The 27,849-nt window shown below is 40.2% G+C and overlaps 1 protein-coding gene across 1 annotated transcript; it reads right to left on the bottom strand.

Moving 5' to 3' along the window:
* On the bottom strand, positions 1–27,849 carry robo4 (roundabout, axon guidance receptor, homolog 4 (Drosophila)). The gene is made up of 19 exons (XM_042500050.1): positions 27,614–27,849; positions 23,584–23,910; positions 18,705–18,862; positions 15,044–15,164; positions 14,760–14,898; positions 12,773–12,900; positions 12,220–12,335; positions 11,908–12,139; positions 11,652–11,773; positions 10,539–10,710; positions 10,195–10,392; positions 9,383–9,425; positions 8,955–9,067; positions 6,779–7,102; positions 6,074–6,178; positions 5,726–5,861; positions 4,940–5,185; positions 3,800–4,149; positions 1–1,200 (listed from the first exon to the last, which is right to left on the bottom strand). Exons 1-19 carry the CDS (start codon positions 27,672–27,674, stop codon positions 1,019–1,021), a joined length of 3,273 nt encoding a protein of 1,090 aa, XP_042355984.1. The 5' UTR covers positions 27,675–27,849; the 3' UTR covers positions 1–1,018.

Here is a 27,849-nt window from a genome sequence, read left to right as displayed (position 1 = left end):
CTCACTGCCTTCTTCACATGTTTTTGAAAGAAATAAAGCCAAATTTGTTCAGGTTTCAAAGGGTTAGGACACTTATTTTAAGGCGTTAACTAACAAAATATCTGCTTTTTGCATACATTTCCAGAACAGAAATTGGATCTAAAATAAACATTTAAATCTGTATTTTGAAGGTTTTCGGAAGCGAAGTCACGGAAGCAAAATAGCCAAAAAACTCAAACTCACTGTTTATACCCAGGGTTTCTCGAGTAAAAAAATGGACAGTGTTCTAAGTAAAAAAAAAAATTTTTAAAAATATAAAAGAGTTCCGAGAATGCAAAACAGATCACCAAAATAACCGAGAAGACAGACAAAGATTTGGAATATTTTAAATTCTTTAAATAACATTTGTCGAACAAGCTGAATATATACACTTGATCAGTAACACAGTCTGTACAAAATCACTATGCGAAGCTATGTTTGGCGGGACCTCAGCCCTAATAAAAAATCTCACAACAAACATGAGGAAATAAAAAACAAATGAGCCGGGAGGAAAAACTCCAGCGCTGTATTTCTGCCTAATGACTGCTTCCTCTCTGTCTCTCATCCCGTCTCTGTGTCTCTCTGGCCTTTTCAAAACACACTGGGTGAGAAGATCCCGAGGGAAGGATCTCATTATCCTATTCTCTAATGAGCGGGAAGGATGCAGAGAGGGGAGGAAAACTTTAAAGACTCAATGGAAGTCGTTTGAAGGATGCAAAATAGTAGCTGGACTGCCCTGAGGTAAACTTGGAAAACTATAAGAGACAAACAACAGATGCGCAGAGGCGTCCAAACATCAAGGAGCTGGCTGTAATTATTTCTTTCAAATCCAGATATTTACCTGTCTCTGACTGGGAAATCACATCAAACTCTGGAATATTTTTGACCTTAAAATTCCTGCGCTTTTCAATAAGTAAATGTCTTTTTGTCCTGCAGCTCTGGCGTTGCTTTGAGGTGTTTGTCAAGTTCTCAAAATCTTTTACCTTCTTGGCAGAGTCCCCTAAGTGTCAAAGGGTTTGGAGCTTCTGCCAGGATAGTGTGCTCTATATTGAGCCTCCATTTCTTCCACCCAGGCCATGTTCCAGTCCCACGCAGGAACCGGCTCCAGCTCGCCAAACGAGTCGCCTTCTGCCCGAAACGGCGGATACAAGGCGCTGAGCGGGGAGGCTGGCGGAGAGAAGTCTAAACACAGAAGAGGGCAACATGTTGACATGCATTTCAATATGAAGTGTGGGGATTCCATTAAAAGAGAAACCTTTTTTTTTCGCCCGTGGAGACGCTAACAGAATGAGCAAACATTCCAGGACCTCTGAGGAACACCTTTCACGCTGATTCTCAGAGGACTGGCACATTTGGAGGCGTCTTTGAAGCAGCTGTCTGTCACTGGAAATAAAACTATTCTAATATGTTTCAGGCACCAAAACAAACATTGCCAATTCAGAACAGCCTTCTTGTGGATTCTAAAGCTGCTATTATATTTCAAAGAGCTCAGAGAGTGTGGCTGTCCAGGAATAATAAGAGTTTATTCCAAGCTGAAGGGTTCGAGCTATAGAGGTGCTGCCAATTTATGTCAGTGTGAAGGTGCATATAGCTCTGCGTCCTAATCTGAGAGGAGCCTGTTTCTGCTGCTCCACTGTTTTCACATGATTAGTCCGCACTGTTTTTATCCTGCAGAACAGGTCTTTCCATAAGCTCACTTAGCCTCAGTGTGGAGAGCTGGAGGGGAGATGTGAAGCTTAATATATTCTCCTGACTGTCCCCTTACTGACAAAGCAGCTTGGATTCAATAAGAATATAAAAAGGGATAGTTCAGATTTCTGAAGTGGGGTTGTATGATTTAGTCATCCATAAACCGTATATTACATATAGCAGATTCAGTCAACACGCCCCCAGTTTGGAGAGGCAGCCTGGAGTCCTACATGGAAGCTAAGCAATGAACTGCTGTGGATGATGATCTGGAACTTCGATTCCCATCATGCCCAGTGTGGAAAACTATAGCATTAAGTACACAGTGCCTTGCTACCTTGTTCCATGTTAAGCCATGCCAAGGAAACTTGGTTAAATAGCCAATTTGTATTTAATTTGCACTTCACCATGACATCAGGCCTTTTTAGAGATGATGCTTTAAAGCCGCTATAAGGTCCCTCTTTTACGCCTTCTTTGCATTTTTACACAGAACCAAACAACAGCATCATTCTCGTGTGTGATTTTAGACAGTATGCCAGCATCGTGGAACCAAAAGTGGTGTGACGTTTAACACAGCAGGATTGACCTCTAGTATGACACATGATATATGTGTCAGCAGTGCTTTGTAAACAAAAACAATGACAAAACATGGCAATAACAATCATTTTCCATCCTTGTTATATGCGGCTCATCTCATTCTCTGCTCTCTGCTCGCTCTTTTTTAAAGATATTTTTGGGCTTTTTTGCCTTTAATTGATAGGACAGCACAAGTGTGAAAGGGGGAGAGAGAGAGGGGATGACATGCAGCAAAGGGCTGAGGACGGAGTTGATCCTGTTACTGTATTTTTGATGTGTTTTTAGTTTTAACAATACAATGTTTTTTTTTTAAAAAACATTAATAAAATCCTATATGTCATGTTTTAGCATTTTTAAGATTTTTGAAGGATTGACTCAAGACATTTTAATACTAATTAAGGTCTTACTTTTAGATGAATATAATGAGCGCCTTATAAGGCGTTTTAAGGATCCGCAGGAACAATGAAAAAAAACGTTTTTGCCTCAAAGTTGCTTTTATATCCAGGCTTAATTATAACATGTAATCCCATGCATGAATGACCTAATTCTCTCTTTGATTCATATGATTCTCCAGATCTTAAAGATGAAAAATGAGCACAGCTCAGCTCAAGTTTAGTGTATCTTATCTGAGTTTTGGATGATATTAAAGTTTCACATCAGCCATTGCGAGACTGCATTGCAAACTGCAGAGAAAACATTTAGGGTTTCATTCACATTGTGCCTCTGTATGTGTGAAAAATAGCCGTGGCAAAAAACAGCTTAAAGTGCGAGTTTGGCAAATATAATAAAGCTGAACAGTGTGTGTGGAGGGAGAGCAGAGTGACTGATGAGGTGACAATGGGGGGACAGATGACTCATCTGGAGGTTCAATCTGCTGAAAGGTCTTAAGTAATTGCCTGGTGACACCTAAGAAATTAGACTTAATGTCTTTGTGTCTTACAGCAATAGACACATGCACAACCATTTGTGTTTAGTGACATAAACACACACTTTCTCCAACCCCCCAAAAAAGCTTTTTTAAAATTCTTTTCAGGGATTTAAATGCTTAAACACTGAAACTAACGTGTGTCGTGAGTTTCATGGTTGTGTTTGACGGATTTCCTGCATCAATAGTCTGTCTACAGGGCTGCTTGTTACCAACTGGAGTCATTCACAGACAGAAGGCTCCATCTAGTGGAGAGATGCAATAAACACAACAGACCATGATCATCTGTCTGGAGAGAATGTTTTACCCTTTGAAACCTGAGCAAATTGGCTTGATTTCATTAAAAACAATGTCCATCCACGTGTAAAAGGGTAATGCACCTGTTCTACTTTGTTGATTTGTTGTTGTTTCTGACACTTTGAAATAACACAATATTCTAAAAAGTGGTCCCCAACCTCTGCAAGGCCAATCTAACACACCTCAAGATGATTTCAGGAACTGAAAAGCAGAAAAAAACGTGTGTTCTTTTGTTTTTCTTTGTGTGTTTGCAGTGAGCATCAGTCAGACATGAAAAGTGTCTCCCCCTCCGCCTACCTGACAAAGAGGCTCCACTCATGCTCTCCGCTGCCGCAGCCAGCAGGCGGGCGAAGTTGGCGCTGTCGTTGGTGTAGCAGCTGTCCACCGAGCTGATGAGGCTGGTGCGGGCGCTGGTCATATTGCTGTCCATGACGGAGCTCCAGGTGTTCCACAGCGAGCTGTCCCACTCACTGTAGCAGGAGGAGGGGGTGCTCTGGAGGCGGGAGTGCCGCAAGCCAATCGGTGGGGCCTCGGGCTCTTCGGTGACGGGGTCCTCCTCCAGCTGAGGGGAGCGGGCTGGCCCACAGAAGTAGCCCAGGGTGGGGGAGAAGGAGTGGGGCAGGGAGGGGTGCTGCTGAGGCAGAGCACTGTGGACAGAGAGGAGAAGCATCATCACATGACGACGTGATACAACTGAAAGAGACTAACTAACTGCTGTATCAGTGTCAACATCTGCATTATAATAATACATGTACATACCAATCCAACAGTAAATCCTAATTTAGATCATTTACGACTGCATTAATTAAGCAGCTGATTAGTGGTCCAGCGTTGGTCACAATTTGTTCTTGCTCTCTGTTGACGGTCTTTGTGGCTAATTCATGGACTGATCATGAGACTAATTATGTGATTGTTATTAAATATATATCACTATTGGTGCTTCAGTGAACTTCTACCGTCAACTTAATGTCACACAAACTGAGGTACATGTGTGATGGAATTAAGGTGGGACAGATGTAATGCCGTGCACAGCGTCTTTTGTGATTAATCTAAGGTACATCACACACATGCCTGTGCACATGATATGATTATATGAATATGATGTAGTGAATTTTGGAGACAAAGAAGATCAGCTAGTGTCACTGGCATTAGCTAATGGGGATCCTTTTCAAATAAATATATGAATGAATGAATGAATAAATGTTTCTTCTTGAACACGATATGTATTACAAAAAATGTACTAACATCATCAAGGTCATTTTATTTTATGTTTTTATGTTCTTAGGGCATGTCTTTATGTCATTTATGGTGAAACTGAAGACAAATTTTCATATCTGTGGACAATAAAGTTTTCATAATTTCTTAATTAGTCAGCCGACTAGGATCAGCCGAGTAAAATTCAGCTGTACTGAACTTCAGTGTCCGCTGTGTCCTCACCTGCATCTCTCAGGTTTGGGGCTGAGCTCGAGATACTGTGTGGCCTCCTGTGCTGTCAGCGTGGCCCCCTGTTCTTCATCCACTGACGTGGAATATGATGTGTTAGACAGGTGGTTGTAGAAGGGGAAGCTGCTGCTGTTATTGCTGGTGGTGGTGGAGGCTCCTGGTTTCCCTCGGTGGGCTGATGGAGCACAAACCGACTGCAGAGAGCCCATGTCCACTGTGAGCTTTGTAGAACGACTGGAGCTAAGAAAAATGCAAGAGACAGGACGAGCATTTAAGACTTTTTCTTCCCCCAGATTCCTGTGTACACCACATAATCTACTTCCTCATGGGAGCTGCAGGGTGGCACCTGTGGCTGCTAGATAATAAGTCATGCATCAGCAATGCCTCTGTTCAGAATGAGAAATACTTTAATGAACTACAGTTTCTCCCGGGGATTAATAAAGTGGCTCTTCTAAAAGAGAATTATGGCAAACTGAAATAAGTACCAGCAAAAAGTATGTAAAAATATAAATATGTTAATACAGTAATAGTAAAACAATTGACACTCATATGTAAATATTTAAAAATATAAGTAGGTATAATGTACTGAGTATGTAAAGTGTGTAAAAATCTAGAATCAATAAATAAAGTAAAAAACAATTAGCTCTAGAATGTGAATATTCCAAATTTTAGATATTTATAATGTTCTGAGTGTGTTAAGTGTGTAAAAATATAAAACTGTGCACCTGTACAATGGACCACCCAGTCTGACCTGTGTGTGTGTGTGTGTGTGTGTCTCACCCTTCATCTGAGCTGAGGCTGTGTGTGTCCATGGTGTCCTCTATGGGCAGTGGTGGTGGGGGGGGCAGCATGTCCATCAGGTGTAATGATGCAGAGTAATGCAGCAGGCGAGGACAGCCAGCAACTTTATCACGCTCTGGATGGACAAAGACACAGGACACATTGAAGAAAAAAAATGGTAAACTTGCTAATTCCCAGTAACAAGTTTTAGGTTCGTGTTAAAGTACAATTTCTACTCAATAATGAGCAGCAGCTTAAATTACAAGCTAACAGTGCAGTTTGTAGAGTCTAAAACTGAGTGTGTCTGTCAGTCTTTGTGGTGAGACAGGTGCTGGTGTGTGGACATACCGTGGCGGCCTGATGGAATGTGACTGAGTCTCTGTTTGTAGACACTGGATGGACAGGCCTGGTTCCTGGTTGACACTAAGGGGACGCTGCTCACTGCATGCAACTCTGGAGAAAACAAATAATTTTAAGAAGTGTTTTACCAATATAAAGAGTGTCCTGACATACAGATACAAAACACCAGGGGAAAGGTACAGCACAGGTAAAAAGAAAAAAAATAAAAACATGCAATATATCTGAAAGATATATTGCATGGATACAGTAAATACAGGATACAGTGAATAATAAATAAATAAAGAGCAAGAAACCAAACTAAGCAAAATGTTTAACAAGACAAATAAACAGATGTACAAACATACAAATACAAAGTACATTCAGAGGATTCTGGGAAGCCAGTGGCATCATTATCCAAAAACTTGACACTTTTATTGTTATTAACTAAGCTGACTGACTAAAGAAGAGTTCTCAGTTCCAGGAGGAAAGATATAAACGTGGAAGTTGACTTTCTGTTAAATTTCTGTTTCTGAATGAGAAATTTAGTGCTGGCTGGCTATTTCAAACAGACCAGTCCACATCATATCATTCACCGGCAGTAGCTTTCATTGGTCTGATCAGGCGTGCTGCATTGTGGTAAGAAGGCGGACTGTGAAAATAAAGAAAATAAACTAGTGTTATTAGAATCATTCCCAGCTATCCAGCACTCTATACCTTGCTTGCTGTGGCTTTTTTCCCATGACTCTCTCAGCACACCCATCCTGGGCTGGGGACGTATGGCCTGTTTCCATGGCAGCGCCTCCCTGCTCCCGAGGGGAGAGCTCTTTGAGACAGGCTGAGAGAAGATCTGGATGGTCTCGGCTCCTTGCTGATGGGGCGGACAATGAGGCATTTTAGGGCAGCGTCCTGGACTGTTGAAGGTCTTGAGGCCGTTGCCCATCAGATCCACGTAAAAAGTGCCATAAACGCCACAGCTGTCGGTCACGATGGGGACAGCTGAGTCCACACGGCTAGAGTCCTTCCAGGACACCGGGAGGCCTGATGAAATACAGACATATTTACACACTCTAGAGCAGATATGTCAGAAAATAAAAGAAATATTATTAGAATGTGATATTCTGTTAAGTTTCTGTTCATGTTTTTGTGTCCACTTGCTTTTTTTTAATGCGTTTTCTTGGTGTTTAGTGCTACTTTTACTTCCTGAGTTTTCCCGTCTTTTCTGATTGCCTCATGTGTCTCACCTGCGTCTAGTTTCACTCACCTGTGTGCATTCAGTAATCAGCTCTTGTGTATTTAAAGCTCAGTGTTTCAGCCTTTCACTTGACAGATTGTCTTTGTCTTCATGCTGTGTTTCTGCTCTGCAGCCTTTTCCTCCTGTTTGCTCACCTGGTTTTTAACTCTGCTTTGATTTATGGACTTTGTTTCTTGTGTTTATCCCCTGAACATATTTTCCTGCCTTTGCTGACTGCCTTCACATGTATGACCCCTGAACACCAATCAAGTAAAGGTTTGGACTTAATAAACTGTTGTTGGTATTTGGTGCTTTTCACTGCACTGGCTCCCAGTTTAGTACGAAACCTCTGCAGAGGTCCACTGTCAAAACACAAAGGTGTCTTTCTCATCTCTAGACAGTTTATTTTGTCTGGACCAAGGGACAAAATAACTTTTTTTTGTTCTGTGCTGTTTATGTCAACCCTGACTTAGCATGAACAAACCTAGAGGATAATGTAATGAGCACTGACAGATGACTCACTTATTAGACAGTTTTGATAATGTCAAAAAGGGAAATCAAATTCTGGAGACTGACAGTAAGTCATTTAGCACTTTACTGCAGTTTATAGGTTTATTAAGCTTCTCTGGTGTAACAAAGAGCTCACCAAGAAATGACTGGTTTTGAGCATAATGAGTTAAGACTTGTTGTGTATCATAAATATTGGAACAACTGTAAACAAATAGAACCAAAGAGGTATTTTTGCAGTAATATCATGAGAGGACGGTTGCTGCGTAGCCACTATGATTTATTCACTTTCTAAAGAGTAGCCATTGAAGTAAACTCATATGCTGATATGCACAAGTGTTACTATGGTTACTAAATGACCTTTTTTGGCAGACTTCTTTCTTTTTTTGTTATTTGCTTTTTATATGTTTTTATTTTACACATAAAACAAAAGAGATAAATATGTGTCCACCAGACACACAAACAAAGCTTCAAAAATATTAAAAACTAAGGGACGATCCTTCTTGGATACATGCAAAACCTGCACACATATACATACATACATATGCATACACATATGCACACACATATATATACATACATGTGCGAAAGTGAAGGACCATGTACACATTCTAGTCAACAATTCTGTACTTGGATAAAATAAATATAATAATATAATATAATAAATAAAAAATGACTTTAATTTTGAAAATATGCCCACAACATGTGAGTATTACTGCAATACAAAATCAGGCCTTACAACTGACACATTCATGGTTAAGACACTTAAGCTGATTTAGCAGATTATAAAAGTGCTGTACAAGTGGACTTCATTGAATAATAGTCAAGCTTTTGAAATCATACATAAAAACTACATCATTAAAAAAATAACATCAAAAACACATCTCATCCTTCTTTTCAGCCAATCTTTGTTTTTTTGGTTTTTCACCAGACTGACAGCTCTCATACCAGCCGAAACAAACCAAACTCAACAGTTCAACAACAAGTTAAATGTAAAAACATTCTAGAAACTTCTGATGTCTCACTCCAGCTGACCAAAGTAACCAAATTATCCATTTCATCTCAGTTGGATTTCCATTCATATCAAGTTTATCGTGATCAGCCAGAAATGTGTCATTGTAACACTTTTCATATGTGTCAGTCAGTACTCACTGGTGCTCCTGATCCCTGGATGCTTCTGATCTTGGGCCCACAGGTCCTGGTACTTCTGGCTGAAGGCAGGTCTCCAGCCTCCAGAGATCCACGGTGAGTCTGGAGCCGCCATCCTGCACATGAGGCAGCACAGGGAAAGTTTCTGAGATGTTTTATATTTGTCATTTCTAGTGAAAATAGTTATGAGTCATTCATTCTGAATTGAAACCATAAAAGTTCAAACTATAAAGGTAACAGTACTTCACTTTGGTTGAAGTGAATCTCAAATCTGCATCAGAAGTATCACATCGTAAACGAAGATGAAGAATGAAGAATCATAGAGCCACATTTAGCTTTAGTAGTTTGAACTTATTCTCATGATTTCAGTGTGATTATATTTTGATTCTAAACCATATTTGTAATCACAAACTCAACTGTTTGCACTTTACCTGTGTTTTATGATGAGATCTTCACTGGCTAGTCTGTGCAAACCTAAGATAAAAATACAAATAAAATGATTATAAAAATGTATACAGAGGTGGAGGAAGTATTCAGATCCTTTACTTATTTAAGTATAAGTATATAAGTATTAAGTATTGTGCTTAACGGTACACTATGCAGGGTTGTTGTGAATTTGTCGGTTTGTAAAGACGCTGGTAACTAAAAGCAAAAGTCGACCTCAGATTCACTCTCGTTTGGCTACACACCACCACACACTGAGAGCGAGTCATGAGTGATGGTAAAGAGGAATTATCCTGCACGGTATAACTGTTAAGCTGTTGTTGGTAACTTTTGAAAAAGTAACCTTTGGTCATGTTTTCTAACTGTCACTATATTGACGTGGGTGGTACATAAAGTCCTCTTTTCTCTCTTTGTATTGACTCTAATGGCATTAACACATGAATATGAAAATGACTAATCAGAGCTGAGGAGTCAGACAGGTGAGCAAATGTTGTGATTTCACAACAAAACATGTTTTTGAATGAAAGTCAGAATCTTGATTCATATTGGATTAGCACTGCACTAGGCATGTTTCCATTAACCTTCAAATTGTGCAAATTGAAACAGCGAATGTAAAATAAGACTTATGGAAACACGTCAATTTGTTTGTAGTCTGATTTGTTGTAGACTATCAGTCTTGGGTACTGCGTACTGTGAACTGTGAACTGTGTACTGTGTGGATATAGTGACAGCTTCAGCAAATATTACAAAAAAATATTTTCATAGTCCTGCAGGTGATGCTGTTTGTCTGTAAATACACCTTTACTCCTGCCATGTCTCGGCAGCAGGTGACCTGTCCTGCTGTGGCGTCTGAAGAGGCAGACAGCTGCAACCATCAGGACGCACCACAGGAGGGCGCCAACACTACCGATCAGCACCGGATCCTGAAGAAGCGCCAAGACCTGAGACAGATCCTGTCTCTGGCTGTCTGACTCAGGGGAACCGCCTTTTTGTGGGTCTGAAAAATAAACAGATAAAAAATAAAATTAGATATGGAGTCATGATAATCGCTTTATAATGTGGTCAGTTTACACACTGAGGACACATTTTATCAGAGCACTGTCCTCATACAGAAACGAACAGCTCAATTTTGCTTCTGCTTACTGATGACAAATCCATGAGGGTCACTGAGTGTTCCCACTCCAGCTCCGTTGACAGCTGCTATGGTGATCCAGTATCGTTTCCCCGATCTGAGAGCAGAGATATCAAGGTTGTGTCGGCCACTGTCCACTGTCCAGTTCTGGGACAGCTGCTCCTCAGACTCCACACACCACACCTGGACAAACAGCGGTCACAGAAAGGGACACACTGTCAGGGATTATATGCGTCCTACGTGTAGTCCTAACAGTGATGTTCACTCTGCTGTTTTTAGGATTTTAGGACATTTCAAGGATTTTAGGACAATTCTAGAATGTTTTGGGATTTAAGGAGTTTTCTACAATTTCGGGACATTTGTGGGGTTTTAAGACATTTCTCCAATTTTGGGAGGCTTCAAGGATTTTAGGACATTTTTTGGATTTAAGGATGCTTCTCGGATATAAGGACGTTTCCAGGTTTTATGGATGTTTTTCCAATTCAAGGATGTTTCAAGGGTATTAGGATGTTTCTAGGATTTAAGGACATTTTTCAGATTCAAGGAATTTTCTAGGATTTTAGGATCTTTCTCAGATTTTTAAAAATTCCTCAGATTCAAGGATGTTTTGAGGAATTTGGGACGTTTTATGGATTTAAGGAAGGTTCTCGGATTCAAGGATATTTCTCAGATATCAGTGTGTTTCTTGGATTTAAAGACATTCCTCAGATTCAAAAACATTTTGAGGAATAGGACCTTTCTGGGATTTAAGAATGTTTCTCAGATTCAAGGATACTAGCACATTAGTACATTTTTAGGATTTTTGGACATTTCTAGAATGTTGAGACGTTTCTAGGATTTATGACATTAGGGGCGTAGCTATGACCTCTGTCACAGTGTGGAGATCCTCCACCAGCACTTTTTTTGATCAACAAGGTATATTTTGATGCTGTTTTATGCAATCTGGCACCTTATGTATACAAAACCAATTCCCAGTGTGAATCACTTTATTTTTATTGTGAATCAGAAAATGGTTGAGGGGGTACCCGCCACTCTATCTGGGGCTAGATTTGGCTCACTGGCTGTAAGTTGAGTATAAGTGCAATACCACATCTGAGAGTCAGGACCTGTTCTCCAGTGATTACCTGGTAGCCTTGTATGATGCCGTTGTGGGTGTCATGAGGAGGAGGCTCCCAGCTCACATGGATGGTGTTGTTCTGCTCGTGGCTCACTGTTACGGACACAGCCAGTGGACAGGCACTGGGCACTGCGTACAGAGGACAGAATTTACTGCTTTATCTTCTGAAGATGGCTGTACTGTATATTAAAGGTCTGACAACACATGAGTATTAAACAGCAAAAGAAAGGACACAAATATTCTTAAATTAAAACACTCCTCACCTGTCTCGGGGACTCTGAGGTGCCGGGTGTTGCTCTCCCTCCCGTACAAGTTGCTTCCATAGGGCCGTACTTTGAACTCATACTTGTAGCCCCTCTTTAAGGGGCCCACCTGAGTCTGGAAGCTGGGCAGCGTTGCCTTCTTTGCAGCCCAGTCGGAGCTGGCAGGCAGCAGAGAGCGATAGAGAACCTCAAAGCCATCGAGGTAATGAGGCTGATCTGGGAGGGACTGGAGCTGCGCAGAGAGAAAACACTATATGGATAACACACCTAGAATATTTCTTGCTTTCTCTGAAACTCTTAATGTGCCCTTACCCTCCACTGGACTTGTGATATGTTGGAGCCAGGGGCCACGATGGACACGTTCTCCAGAGAAACTCTCAGGGCTGACAGCTCTTTGTGGAGGTCTCTCTGTGTGGTGCTGGGAGCCTCTGGAACACAGGTTTTTCTGTTTATAAATGTTATTTTGACCCAGTGGAATCTGGATCAACATCACTTTGGTGTTGCATTCAGATGCCTTTTACAAGCATTTCAACCTTTGAATTCTGACCAAATTAGTTGTTAGAATCTTTTGAAAACTTGGGAAGAAGTCAATGAGCAACTTGTCAAGAAAGGCCTCTCAAATTGCAAGAAATTGTTTTAGATTTTTTACTTTTTTATTTTTTAGAAAACTATGTTTGTAATTATCATAATTAGATTTTTAAAATTATGTTACAACATTGTTAAAAAAAATTAAGCACTTTTTTGGTCATTTCCTTTTTTTACTTTCATTTTTTATTGTTGTAATTTTCAGGTAATTTTCTTTTACTTCTTTTAACACATTTCTTTCATGTTACATTTCGGGACGCTTTTTCAGACATTATCTTACCGTCAACAAGTAGCTGTGCGCTGGCTGTGACCACGCCTACATCATTTACAGCAGTGCAGGTGTACCTCCCAGCATCCTGGGTGGACACATAGTGAATCTGGAGAGTCTGGTCTGGGTTTACAAGATACCTATAGACAAACATATATAGCGCAGTTAGTTTAGACATTTACTGTCCTGATCTCTTCTACAGTTACTGAAATGCTGATTTAGCAGATATAAAAGCTGGTGTCGTTTACAACCAAGAATGTCTGGAAAGAGGGCCATGTTTATGCCTGTTATTAACAGTGGACAGCTTTAAGTGCAGGTGTGAGTGCACCTTGTGTCTGGAGGTGGTCTGGGCCACATATGGCCACATTCTCTGTACTAATGTGTTCTGGGCCACATTGAAGTACCACTTACTCAGCTGTCGTCCTTGCTTAATAAACTGACAACCAAAGTCAACCTGATATTGACTTTCTCTGCTGCAGAACAACTCCACTATGTCTTTAAACCCATTAATAACCGTTAACAGATGACAGAAAACATTAGCTGTGTGATGCTAACAGTTAGCCCTGTCACGGTGTGTGATTGCGTGTGTGTGTGTGTGTGCGTGTGTGTGTGTGTGTGTGTGTGTGTGTGGGTGGACTCTCATCAACTGTCCCCAGTGCAGAGCTCCCACTCCCACAGCAGCATTCTCAAAGCAGCAGAGAGGCAGAGATATGCTCCATATCAACGCATTTTGTCTTTGCAAACGAAAATGACGTGTTTATTTGTATATAGAGCAGGAACATGAGATCCGATCACTAGTGGTAATTGGAGATTCATGTGGAGACACATTCTAATGCTAGGTGTGAACAGAAAGACATACAGCTGTCAACTTCTGATTTGATCACCCAAAATGCATGTTAACAACACGCCTGACTCTAAAAGTGAAAGGAAAACACCTTAAATGAGTGTATGGCAATATGAAATGAGATAATCAAGGCCATTTTGAAGTATATGTTCAACCTAATGTTCAAGCAAATAGTTAGAAGCTAATGTTCAAGCTTCCAGCTACAAGTTAAATCGGTGCAAACTGTCAAACCAGAAAAGTCTGGCGTCAAGTCTTTTTTTAAAAATGTGAATATTTTAGAGCAAATGGAAACAAAGTTAGGCAGCAACACTGTGTCACAAATATTTCCTGTTCCTTGCATGTTACAGTAATCTAAATGCAAATAAATATATTTTAATAGATGAACATTGATCAGATGTTCACTCTATAAATGGAGTGTTGATTAGGCTTGGGCAGATCATGGTATTACGATATTGGGATATCCTGATGGTATGTTTTTTAATACCATCACAAATTCAGGTGTTCCTCTTTCTATTAAACTCATTGTATGTAGTGCACAGCATGCACCACCAGAGCTCAGCCTCTGGTCTCTCCTGGTGGAACAGCTAAACTTACACAGCGACACCTAGTGGTGGAGAAAGAAGTTACAGGACTGCAAACAGCTGGCGCCAGCAGGCAGAAAGGAGCGTGGGGAAGCACGGCATGTTTTTTACATCCAAATTGGTGAATTAAAGATTAATTTCGACCAAATAAATGTGGCGATTGTTGAAACAGTGGATTTACAAACTAGATTACTTACAAGAGTAACCAAGATGATTTGGTTGAATTTTATTTTGTTTCTGTCGAGTTTGAATGAAGTGCATTTTATGATGAGTTAACAAGGCAATTAAGCCCCATTAGTCTTGTGTGAGCAAGAGAAAGTTGAATTCAAAAGGTGTCCAGTTGTATTTCTCTGTTTAATAAATAAATGGGTGTGAGAATATTATTTTCTTATCATTTTGTGGGTTTGTATTGTATATTGACAAGCTGAAAGTAAGTAGCACGCTCGCCAGGGGGTGAACTTATACCATCATATACTGTATACCTTGGTGAAATTTCAGGAAGGTATGAAGCCATGACATATGACATACTGCCTAAACCTAGTGTGCATTTTTGTGTCTTGCCATGATGAAGTACCTGCCGTTGGGCAGTGGTCCCTGCTCTCTGCTCCAGACCACAGCAGGTGGGGGGTCACCTTTAGCTCGGCAGTGGAACTGGGCAGACTCCCCCAGTCTCACAGACACGTTTTCGGGTTTCATCACCAACACAGGCTTGGCTGTAGGAGAAGAGAATAAGAACTTAATGCTGCATTGTAGCATGTGGTACCAGAGTGTACATATGTTTGTATTCACAACATGGGGCTCCATGAAAAGCTGATATTGTTAAAGCAGTAAAAAGTAGTGATGGGAATGCCGTCTCACCGAGCACAGTGAGCCGCGCCGCCCTGCTCTCTCTCACTCCCACAGTGTTGCTGGCCACACACATGTAAGCACCAGAGTGCGTCCTCTCTGCAGGAGCGATGATGAGCTTCCCACTTAGCTCCTACAGAACAAGCACAGCGCAGACAGGACGGAGAGGACACAAGATGCACAGCATGTCAAACATACACTTCATACAGGTTGTGTGTTTGGCATCAAGCACTCAGCGTATGATAAAACTTCGAAGACTGTATATTTAAAATCAATATTAAAAATGTGTCTATTGTGACACTTTCAATACCAAACAGCTCTGGTGGATTGTAGAGAACCGCAGCCACACGTCATATTATTATTGATTTTTCTATGACTTTATCAGAGTAAGAAGCCACTAAACTGGGGGCTCTTTGTGTGAGGAATAATATGTAGAAATATTTAAATAATAATGTGACCTAGCTTTATTCAGAGTTAATCTATCTCTTGAGGCTGACATGATTTTTTAAAATGTAATTCCAAGTTTCAAAATGCAACACAAATGAATTAATTGCTGATTGGACATCATGGTTTATCCACTTTTGAATTCATCAATATTATCATTATATTCTAACACAGCAGGAGGAGACCTGAGGCTTCACAGCGTGTGACTCTTTAGCTCCTCTCCACTGGCTCTCTGTGGCTTTGACAACAAACATCTGGAAATGAATAAGTTACTCTTTAACATTTTAATTATCATCTATCATTATTGCAGGTTGAAGATGATTTTAATATTCTCCAGGTGTAAAACTGTGTAGCCTATTTTGACCAGATTTGGCCCCTGGCTCGAAAGTTGTGTATCACTGCTTGATGTTTTTGCAGCTAGTTTTGAGCCTCCCTGGCTAGGCTGCTATGGATTCCCAAAAATGAAAGAATTTGGAGAAAAATATAGAATTAAAAGTGTGTGATCAGATTTGTTGGCTCTCATTAATGCTGCAAATGTAAAAGACCAGTTAATTATAAACAGCCCACTGCAGCAGAGCCTCCTTGTTTTAGAACATATTAATGAATGCTCATTTAGACATATTAGCAATGTTGATAGGCTAATTCAGCTTCAGCCTATGACCTTATAGACTGTGTTCCAGGGGTTATGCTCTTTCTATAGTAAATGTGTAAAATTTAGTTCTATTCAGTCAGAATATGCAACATAGTCGGCTTCGTTTATCTGCAACGAGATTCAGATGCCTGTTACATAAATGTTACTTACAGCTTTATTCAAATACAACAGCACATAGACAAAAAGACACACAATGAGTGATGATATTTACACCTGGTGCACAATGATGAAAGTTGATAAAGAAGAGTTTTCTGTTTTCTCTGCATCACTGATGAATTTTTATAATGTAATTTGCCATTGAAGCCTTGAGTTATGAGCATAGTGAGCATATGAGCTTCTATCACAGTCACACTGATTTCTTTAGACTTCAGATTGGACTAAGTGGTAATTTAAGCTGCTTTTATTGGTTAATCTGTGTTTTTCTTCTTATAAAGACAATATTTTTTTTGTTTTCAGTTTACAGTTTTTTTCCTCTTGTGTTCCTGCCTTTCCCTCATTTAACATCCACACAGCTGTCCTGCATCAGCCTCATTCGTCCTTCCTGCTCCTCAGTTTCTCTCAGCCAATCAGCTGCCTGCCTGTTCCTCTGCCTCCTCTGAGCTTCTCCTCTCTTTTTCTCCAGCTGCACTTCATCCCCTCATCAATCTAGTTTGGATTTAAGTCCTGGTTTTCAGTTGAATCTCTGTTTGATGTTTGATTTGGTTGTGTGATGTTCAGTTGCTTGTTCTTTTAGATTTAAGAGTAATCTTTTTGAGTCCCTGTTGCCTGCCATCCTTTGCATTCGGGTCTGCATGCTCCACACCTCATGATAGCTTCCTGTTCTACAGCTTGATTTATGAAATCCAACTGTTGCATGAGTTGGGAACCTCATTTAATTTTAATTTGCTCACATACCGGGTCTAAAGCATTTTACCATATATTCAAAGCTTCATCCATACAGCTTGTATAGGAACGTGGAAAATAAAGGGAAGGAGTGTTGTGATTGTCAAGATTTGTTAGTTTTCCTGAAACTCTGGAAGCCGTCACATCCCTCCTTACACACTTTAATTGCCAATATGACGGGTGTTTTCTAAAATAGCAATTTTCACAATTTAGGCTAAAATAGACTACAAAATGCATGCATAATGCCAAATGCATTTCCAAATGGTTCAAGGTGATTTTGCAGTGTTGTCTGAATCACAAGCATTCATGGTTGGAACGCCTGTTCTGTCAATCAAATGCATATCAAACTTTGCAGTGCCTTACCTCGTTTCAGAAGACTGAGGAATTTATAGTCATTATAATCTCACAAGCAGAAGGACATGTTGTCTAAGAGCATGACTGATGAAATAAAAATACATGAGCTTTAGTGATTTGGGCGGCTTCAAACCACAATATGTAATTTTCTGCCTCTTGAGGTCTGTCAGTCAAAAAAATAACCTAAAACGGATTTTGATGACACTGTGAAGTAGCATTGGATCATGGCAGTTGTTGTTTTGATTTTTTAAACATCCACCATTGCTATTTTATTTTTAGGTTAGAATTCCCTCAGTATTCGTTGTTCAGGAGGTTACTGGGAGCTGAAATATCTGCAGAGGTCACCTCCTCCTCCTCGAATAGGACCCGATAATTAACTATTTAATTTCTTTTAAAAACACGTGAAGAAGGCAATGAGCAATGAAAGTCAAAATTAGCAAGAATTTAGTGAAAGTACAAGAAAATTAGTTTTAAAAATTTTTAATTAAATAAAAAAATAAAAACATAAAAAAGTAAAAAAAATAAAAAAAAAGAAATGACCTGGGAAATTATACCAATTTTGTAACATAACGTTAAATATTTTGTAAAATATGTAATTATGATTATTATAATCATACTTTTTCCCTAGCTGTTCTCTTTTTTCCCTAAACATGTTTCCCTAGCTTTTTGATGTAATTTTTGTAAATCCAATCATTCTTTGCAATTTGTGGAACATTTATTGCTAAGCTGCTCACTGCCTTTTTCACGTTTATTAAAGAACAAGTCAAACCCAATTGTTAAGGGTTCCAAGGTTTAAATACTTGAAAATGTCGTCTGAAAAGCGGCACAAGAAAAATTATGTTGCTCCAGGTTTCAAAGGGTTAAAAAGAAAAATAAACTCACTAAGTAAAGCAGTTTTGCATTAAATATCAGGGTCTCTCCGGTGATATGGCTGACACAGGACATTTGGGGGGTACAGTGTTGGCTGACAGTAATGTTAACCTCCAATCAAGACGTTCAGTGACTAAAATCTTCAGTCCATTTTCCATATTCATCTAAAAAGTATGAGATGATTGAAAAAATGAGATGACTTGAAACATCAGAAAGTAGTCAGCTGTACATTTTAACGTGCAGCCGTTCAGCTGACTGCTGGCGTTCACGGAAAACACCGCTTTTTTACCTCCTGCTGCAACCTTTACATTAATCTGGCAAACTCAGTTCAGACTTGTGCAGTGTTGGAAATGTCACTGTTTATAATCTGGTAACACTGATGTCTTCCCTAAAAGTGTCTTGTGTGCTTATTCAGACACGAGATCAACATGTTAACCTGCCATCAAAGTCACAATGAGGCAAAGAGCTTACAGTGTAGTGGTGATCCGAGCTGTTGATGGGCCAGCCATTCTTCTTCCACATGACATTAGGTTCTGGGTGTCCCACTGGGGGGCTGCAGTTTAGGACAGCCACCTCCCCCTCTGCCACCTCCACATCACTGGGCTGCACACTGAACTCCTCCTTCAACACTGCAACAACAAAGTCAGGGTTAATGCACACAGACATATGCAAGAACTGAATGTTATTCAAATTCCTACGGTGTCACCATCCTCTAATGTGCAAGCTGTTTGTGACAACGGGAATTACCATTTCAATACTTTTCTGCATATCAGATCATAACTAAATAAAAAAATAGCTGATTTTGTAGGTGTAGTTATTATCATTATGTCTACATAAAGAGCAGTGGGGTTTTTAAGCCCTATAGTTGCAGCGATAGGAGATTTTCACGGCACGATAACCTTTTCAGACAGAGGGTGGGTTTCCATTACAGATTTATGCAAAACAACATTTTTCAAGATGTCGATAAAAAACAATTGCGAGATGACTGTGTTTCCATTGAGTGATGTTCTGCAACTTCTCCTCTGGCGATAACTCTCCGAGAAGCATGGCGATTAATGTTCAAAACATTAGCAGGTTATTTCTATCGCAGCCACCACACTAGCCGTCATTATCTACAATCCAAGGCCATGAAGGTGTGTTATGAAGCGATAATGGAAAGGCAAGCCCCTTATATGTGAGAGTGATATAAGGGATTATATAAGGGATTTCAGGGAGGTGATAGTCCATGATTTCAGAGGAATTATGGATTCAAAACTTCTGGATGATCTGCTCAACTTTTGAAGAGTTATGTGATGTAATAACACATCTTGCAGCTCCTGCTGCATCATGAGGGAGCCAGTTCCTACTGACAAGCACATAGCCATAGCATCATGTGACCTATAAAAGTAAAAAAAAGTGTTTCCAATGCAGTTTTGCGAAATATGGCTTTTTTGAACTGCCTTAAATACAACCCTATGTAATTGGAAAAACTTTTCTACTGTAAATAAGAGTTTTTTCAAAATTGATGCATTTCCATTAAGCATATTTTATCTTCCCAATTTCAATTTGCACATTTTGAGGGTTAATGGAAACCTGCTTGATATCATGATATAACAGAATTATCATTATCCTGGTTACAATGACCCTCAAGGAATGAAAACAGAAGGGCTTTTTTTTAGATAAAAAACCACTGAAGATTGACACTTTTTACGTAAAAGCATGTATAAAAAGTCTAATTTTTTTTTTTTTTAAAAAAAAAGGTGAAGTGAGAACTTTGAGGAACTTTGGTCAATGTTTGCCGAACACAGGGGTGACATTGGCGTCAAACTATGACCTCATACACAGTCAGAACAGTTTGAGGACTGTGTATGAGGTCATAGTGGATAGTTGCTGCTGTGTCTCTTTATTCAACATACAATGTATCCATCTCCACAATCCCATAAAAGTCATCCAAAAACACTGACGCAAACGTCCTGAGTGAAAACTGCCAGGGCCTTTGATGTGACGTCAATACATAAAACTGTACTTTTTCATTAGTACTGTGCATACTACTGACAATACACTAGTAGACATGCATGCAGCAGAATCAGTCGTCCCGTCTCTGACCAAATGTCACTGTGATTTAGAGGCATTAGTCAATAGCAGCTACAAAAACATGCAATAATACAACCTTTCAGCAGTTATTAAAGGGACTAACGCCTACAAAAGCAAACTGGTGACAACAGCAAACACTACTTACAGTACAATTAACCTGCAGTGGAACATAAAATACTGATGAGAAGACAGACATTTGAAAGATGTTTTCATACACAATCAGTGACTCTTTGATGCTGTTAATGTCTCTGTCCATGCCAAAGTCAATGGACTTAAACAAAGCTTTCTTTTAACTTTAACTCTGTCTTTTTGTCCGCAGTTTTCAGTGTCCTGTAAATAGTCCAAGACAAACAGCTGCTGCATGTCGGCAGCCTCACTGGGATCCAGAGAAGTAAACAGTGAGGGTCTGCAGTCAATTAGCACACTGTTTGACCCCCTCCTGTCAGACAAACATTGACATTGGACCTCTGCCCCCCTCCTGTCACCACATACCTCTTCATCAGCCATCTGCATGAGCACGTGTGTGTGTCTGTGTGTGTGTTAGCTATGCCGTCATCTCCCCATCACTCTCCTCTAAAAGGGATTAACAATTCAACTTTCCTGTGTGTGTAAGAGTAAGAGGACAGAGATGCAGGTGATCATGCCTGTAAAAGCACACACTATATTTGTTTCCTTTGCTACTTGCTCACATGGTCTAAGAACAATGATATTTTTGGCATTGGAAAAGGCCAAACCTTTACTGACCATACACAGGATATGCAGTTACTTTAATAATAAGAGCAAGATTTAAGGGACGTAAAACTCTGAATTACTGCGCTGCCTGTTTCTTACCGCAAATGTTTTAGATTGTTTTTAGTACAAGGTACAAGGTAACTTTATTGTCATTTCTTCTTTAAGAAGAAAAGAAATTTTAAGGTGATCCTAAATCCTGCTACATCTTTTGGCGTCAAAGGAGGATTGAGTCGTATCACAGCCTGGGGAAAGAAGCTGCTCTGCGGATACTTGTCTATCTTTTTCCAGATGTCAGCAGGGTGAACAGACTGTGGCTGGGGTGGCTGCTGTCTCTCAGTATTCTTTGGGCTCTGTGCAGACACCTCACTTCACCGAGGTCACTGATGCTCTGTAGATGGGAACCAGTGATGTTCTGGGCACCTCCGCTGATGTAGACAGGGGTGTGTGTCTTTGCCTCCTTCTTTCTAAAATCAACAATCAGCTCCTTGGTTTTACTGACATTGAGCAGTAGGTTGTTCTCTGTGCACCACTCTGCAAGATTGTTGATTTCCTCTCGGTATGAACATTCATTGATTCATGAACTTGTTGTTTGTAACACGGCCGATGATGGTGGTGTCATCTGCATACTTCACAATAGAGTTCTCCTGATGTCTGGGAGTGCAGTCATGGGTGTACAATGTGAACAGGAGGGGGCTGAGCACACAGCCCTGGGGGTCTCCGGTGTTGAGCACAAAGGTAGAGGAGGTTTGACCACCAATCAGAACTCTCTGATGTCCAGTATCCAGTTACAGAGTGTTGTACTGAAGCCCAGAGTGTGAAGTTTTCCAATCAGCTTCATGGGAGAGATTGTGTTGAATGCTGAGCTGAAGTCAACAAACAGCATCCTGATGTAGCTGTTCTTATTCTCCAGGTGAGTGAAGCCTGAGTGAAGAGCAGCAGATATGGCATCCTCTGTGGATCTGTTGGTTCTGAAAGCGTACTGGTGAGGGTCCAGGCTGGCAGGGATGTTGTCTTTGATGTGCTAGAGAACCAGTTTCTCAAAGCTCTTCATCAGGGTGGGGGTAAGAGCCACAGGGCAGTAGTCATTAAGACTAGACACAGCAGAATTTTTGGGAACAGGAACAATGATGGCTGTCCTGAGGCAGGAGGGAACAGTCTCTTGTGAGAGTGAGGTGTTAAAAATGTCAGTTATAACATTAATAAGCTGATCAGCACGTCCTGGGATGTTGTCTGGGCCTGTGGACTTGTTTATATTGAGTCTCAGCAGGAGTTTCCTCACATCTGCTGTGGTCACTGAGGGTGGCCGGTCCTCTGGAGGCAGAGTAGACTTCACAGCTGAGTCCTTATTGTGGAGGTCAATGCGAGTGTAAAATGTGTTCAGCTCGTCTGGCAGCCTGGTCTCACATATGACGCAGGGCGCTCCTGCTTTTGTAGCCTGTGACATTTTGAACAGCCTGCCACATATCTGTAGTGCTGTTGCTGTTGAGGTCTCTCTCCAGTCTCTGCTGATGTCTCCTCTCAGCCTCCTTGATGCCAGCTCTCAGTCGTGCTTTGGCAATGATGTATGCCTCCTTGTCCCCAAACTGAGAGGCAGCTTTTTTAGCTCGGAGAATAGCCTTCACCTCCCCATTCATTTAGGCTTTCTGGTTGGGGAACTTACTGTCTTTGTGATCACCACATCATCAGCACATTTGCTGATGTTTGATGTCACAGAAGATGCATATTCCTCAAGACTGATCTTGTTATGTTGAGTGGCAGCATCTTTAAACATCTGTGTACTCAAAACAGTCCTGTGGAGCTGCTGTGGCTTCATCTGTCCACATTTTAACAGTTTGTTGGTTTGAACCTTGTTATCAGCTGACAATATGTCAGCAGAAGGAGCAGAGAAATATGATCTGATAGGCCAAAGTGAGGTTGTGGGAGGGCTTTGTAGCTGTCAAGAACATTTATGTACACATGGTCCAGGATGTTTCTTCCTCTGGTGGGGATCTGGACATCCTGGTGGAATTTAGGTAAGATGGATTTGAGGTCTGTTTGATTAAAATCAAATAGACCTCAAATCTGTCTCTGCTTACTGAGGTTGTTAGTTACCAGCCTCCATAGTCTTGAACAGGTGAGTTTGCATTATATCACCCTCTGGCCGGACTGTTTATTGGTCTGGTATGGTGCCTTCTGCAAAGTGAATGCCTAAGCCCTTTTCCTCTGTTTTCTCTGGTCATCAGTTTCAAAAGTATTTGGGTCTTTCTGCTGCAGAGACAGCTGAGTTTTATGAAAAGATCGTCTTTCTAGCAGTGAAATACTTCTTTTAAAAAATCTTCTAATGTTCGAGTTACAGTAATGGTTTGGAAATGTATGTCACTACACTATGCAGATGATATACACTGATCAGCCAAAACATTAAAACCACTGACAGATGAAGTGAATAACATTGATGTCGATGAATGCTTCTCTATCGTAGAAAAGTTGTGCTTCAGTTTTATTGCTTTTGTTGGTTTTGGTTGATATGTTTGTATTATTTTATATTGACATGACACATCAGACTTACCTGCAATGTACAGGGAAGCGTTACGACTGGTGGCCTTTCCTGCACTGTTCGTGGCCACGCAGGTGTACACGCCCTCATGCGACTGACTTCGCCTGCCTCCTCCCACGCTCAGGAAGAAGAGGCTCCCCTCTGACAAAGCCAAGGGCTGCATGTATTCATCTCCGTTTGTCATATCCAGAGGCTGCCCGTTCTGCAGCCACTCTATGGTCGGCTTCGGGTTGCCATCCGCCCGGCAGGAGAGCGAGGCGGGATTCCCAACCTTCACCACTACGTCAGAGGGCTGGTGGACGATGCGGGGCGGCGTCTCCTGTGCATGAACTCTGGAACCTGAAGGCGACATAGAGATTTTGTAGAGACTGTAAAGAGCATCCAAGTGTAGCAGAGTGGTAAAAACTGCATGTCGCAGTTTTGTTTAATCCTTGCCCTGAAGAAAAGACAAACTGGTTATTTTATTATGACAGAAATGTGAGTGCACTAAGCCCATAAGAGCATTGCAACTTTTTCGCTCCTGATACTTATTTTGGTATAAATATCAGAAAGGATTTGCTGATACCAAATGCCAATGTGACAACAGTTTTTCTATGTGTTTGAATTTTAAATTGATATCTCACTCCCTGAAACCCATTCTGATCATTTTTATTTTTGGGTTACGTATATCAAGTACTCACCCTGTGTCAGATTGAATTTGTTAAGAAAATGATTTCTAGCATAACTCGTGAACAAAGAATTCCAAAAACTGAGAAAATTCTTGATGAAATGAAGTCATAGAGGTCCATGTTTAATGACAGCAAAACTATATCAAAACATATGTTTACAAACTATAAAACAACTCATGCAGAAAAATCCAAGTCTCATCCATTCAGTCGTACTTCCCAAAATAGACCACACCACTGACAGGGAACTTAAAGCCTCAGGAAACGTGGCTTGAAATAGTAAGAATGCAAATATTATATTAAAGGTAAGTGTCTCATGAGAGAGAGAGTGTAAAGAAATGTTCCAAACTATTAGAAAAGCGGGTTGAAAACTGCTCATTTTGAGAATAACAGCATTTCTCTGGACTGTGTGGGAATGGCAGATCCTTTGTCAACTGTCTCTCGTCTCCACAAGAAAATCCAATATGTCGCGCTCCGAATTTACCCACGGTCTAGTTTATGCTGGAGTGCGCTCTGGCACTCAGAATGAGTGTTTCTGAATTACTGAAAAGAGTGTTGAGGGATTTCACTTTGTTAAATTAGTATTAACTGACTCCTGGCTTTGAATTTTTGATTGTCTTTAGCCATATTATGTGATATGGATCTGGGATAAACATGCCCAAATCAACCCAGCTTCAGGAAACTGTGAAAAAACTAAAATTACAATATTTCACATTTGGATTGAGGCTGATGTCTGATCATGTTCAGTGCTTTTTATTATCCATGTATGACAATAAATTGCATATTGAGAAAGTTTTTGGTGATCTGGGTTCCCAGGGGCTTTAACAGAAAGTCAAACTTATCTTTGCTCTCTTCAAAGCCAGACTTCATTGACAAAAACAGTCATTTTGCCTCGCTGAACACAGGGGCTGCTGGTCTACCACTGCCCTGATTTGTAGTTTGTTTGTGTTATTATGCAACTTTGGTGTATTCAAACATTGAGGTAATTTACTGTTTTTGTCAATGGAGTCTGGCTTTAAAGAGAGCAGAGAGCATAGAGCAGGTGGTTTCTTTCTCCTCAGTTCCATGGAAAAGGCTGTTTTTTACTGCTGTTAAATGTGGTTGCCTATGACTTAAATTCATCAAGACTTTTTCTCAGTTTAGGACTCTGTTCACCTGAGGCATACAAGACAAGCAATATTTTCTTCATGAATTCAGTGTAACACCAGGTGAATAACTGGCAAACACGTGTTCAATTGGGGTATCAGCACTGGCTTTGATACAATCAAACAAATCAGTCAAATCAACATACTGAAGGGTGATTTAAGTGAATAACTTTTTCTATTTGAGTTTATTCTTCTGTGTTCTTCTGAGTGTAAAATGTAAATGTATGTAATGAGTATTATTTTTTCCTGCATAGAAGAGCCACACCTTACCAGCAGAGTTTAACACCATGCATCTCTGAGCTGATTCAACTGGAAACAGAACGCCCACAACAAACAGGTTTAAGCCTCACTACTAACAAACAATGTCTATTTGCAGCCCGCAGCAGAGGAATGCCATTGTTTGAACTTCCCATGAAGTTGGATGACCACATTGGAGGAAACCGGGAGACTGTGATCAGCTTCCTGACAGGAGAGGAAACTTGAGGGTCTCAGGAACATCAGCCCTAACAAAAGCTGCCTGGAACTCCCCCCATCAGCAGCATATCCGCAACAGAACAAAAGACACTCTGCTGGAACCTCACCATTTTGATTGGTTTGCAAACAAAAAGAAAACCTTGAAAAAATGAGGCTGCAGTCACTTAATGTCATAAATGCCCCTGAGGCTAAAGGGATTTGGGAGTTGAACCCTCACAGATGCTGCTTCCTGCCTCATACACACACAAAGACATGTTTTTAAAATCTTCAACAACATGTTGCTGAAATAAAAGGGCTCCAAAAAGATTCCAAAAAACATTAAAAGTCTGGAGACGCTTTATCGCTGCAAACACTAAGAATAATCTGAGAACGGCATTTCTATTTCACACTTTCACTTAATATAATCCTAATCTAGCCAGATATCTTTGGCTGGTTGATATGGGCAAGGACAATTAACAAAAGGGTTGTAATGTTGAGCTTTTCATTCATTCACTATAGCCGGAAATACCTTCAGATTACAGCTAACAATAGCCTGTTTAACCCCACTGTCACTGAGCAGAGAGTCAGAGGAAGATGCAGCCAAAACAGTGTGTCTAAACAGGGCTTAGTGCACTGTAGCATTGTAATTCATGACTCCATCTACTGGAGGGCCAAAATTATATGTATATAAATATACATAATATGGTGTTAATTCAAATGCAGACTTGATGATCAATAAAATTAGGTGAAAAAAGTGGATATATTGATATCGGCACCACTTGTAAGCCAAATGAGTTATATATATATATATATATATATATATATATACTCCCCTTTCAGATATGCCCACTTTATCAATGTCCCATGCAGTTTTTTGCTGTCAATATATATATATATATATATCGGCATATTGGATATCAGCACAAATCTAATATTGTGCATCCCTATTATGTATTGTGATTATATCGTATCATCAGGCCTCTGGTGATTCCTGCCTCTAATGATTATTACCTGACAGCAGCAATAGCAATGTGTAATATCTAGGGCTGTCAGCTTTGACATATTTATTATGCTGTGATTGAGGTCCATAATTAATGCACTGATTTTTAAAGATTGCGTTAATCGCCAGTTGGCATTCCCATCTCTAAGACCAGGTTGAGTTATAAAGCTAGAGTGATGATACTGGTATTAAATGAAACTAGAAGACCTAGCATCTCAGTAATGACACAGAATAATGCTCTAAAATTAGGCTAAAATTTGGCGATGGCAAAAATGGCATGGTCATTTTACAAGGGTCCTTTACCTAAAGATGTCTTAATAAAACAGTGTTCTGTTGGTACCCATGAGTCTCCCCTTTCAGATATGCCCACTTTATCAATGTCCCATGCAGTTTTTTGCTGTCATTTAATTCCTAATCAAGACAATATGGAAAAAATAGCTTCACCTTGTTAGTATGGACTTAAGAACTGTTTTGAAATGCAAAATAATGGAATTGAAAACGTGGGATTAAAAAATGAAATTAATCGCCATTAACTAGAAATTCTGTGATTAATCGTAACTTTTAAAAAGGCCCTAGTAATATCATATAGGCCTGAGTATTACAGCCCAGTATATGATAAATAAACCATCAGCAAGATACAGAACTTGACAGAAGTAAAAATCAACAAGTCATGTTTGATGTCTTTAAAACGAACTCACTCTCAGCACGACAGTCAAGACTGGTACAATGTAGGTTATCTATCCCAGAATGTGGAGTTAAGCCATGATTATTTCACTTACCTGACAAGAGAAGTCCAAACACAGATGCCACAAAGCCCATGAAAACACTCCTGCTCATCATTAACAGTCACAGAGATCCTCTCCGAAGCAGATGATAAAAAAACGGTTTGTGGTCTAACTGTAACTATTACAGCCTCACTGAAGGTCCAGCTTTCATCACTGTGACACTGTGTCCCCTCTTCTCTTTCTAACTACGACATTTTCAATTTAACGTCCAACTTAGCTTGAAAAGTCCC

Source organism: Plectropomus leopardus, chromosome 13, assembly GCF_008729295.1.
Source record: "Plectropomus leopardus isolate mb chromosome 13, YSFRI_Pleo_2.0, whole genome shotgun sequence".
Classification (NCBI taxonomy): domain Eukaryota; kingdom Metazoa; phylum Chordata; class Actinopteri; order Perciformes; family Serranidae; genus Plectropomus; species Plectropomus leopardus.
Note: the sequence above shows the minus strand (reverse complement) of the source record. Positions and strands in the feature narration are given on the sequence as shown.

What these genes read in the sequence shown, in the direction of transcription:
- robo4 (XM_042500050.1), bottom strand. Translation starts at nt 27,674, where the DNA reads ATGATGAGCAGGAGTGTTTTCATGGGCTTTGTGGCATCTGTGTTTGGA. An exon ending in CGCTTCCCTGTACATTGCAG is followed by an intron (nt 18,863 to 23,583) that starts GTAAGTCTGATG and finishes TTGTTGTTGCAG; the next exon opens with TGTTGAAGGAGGAGTTCAGT. An exon ending in GAGACATGGCAGGAGTAAAG is followed by an intron (nt 9,426 to 10,194) that starts GTGTATTTACAG and finishes TTTTTATCTTAG; the next exon opens with GTTTGCACAGACTAGCCAGT.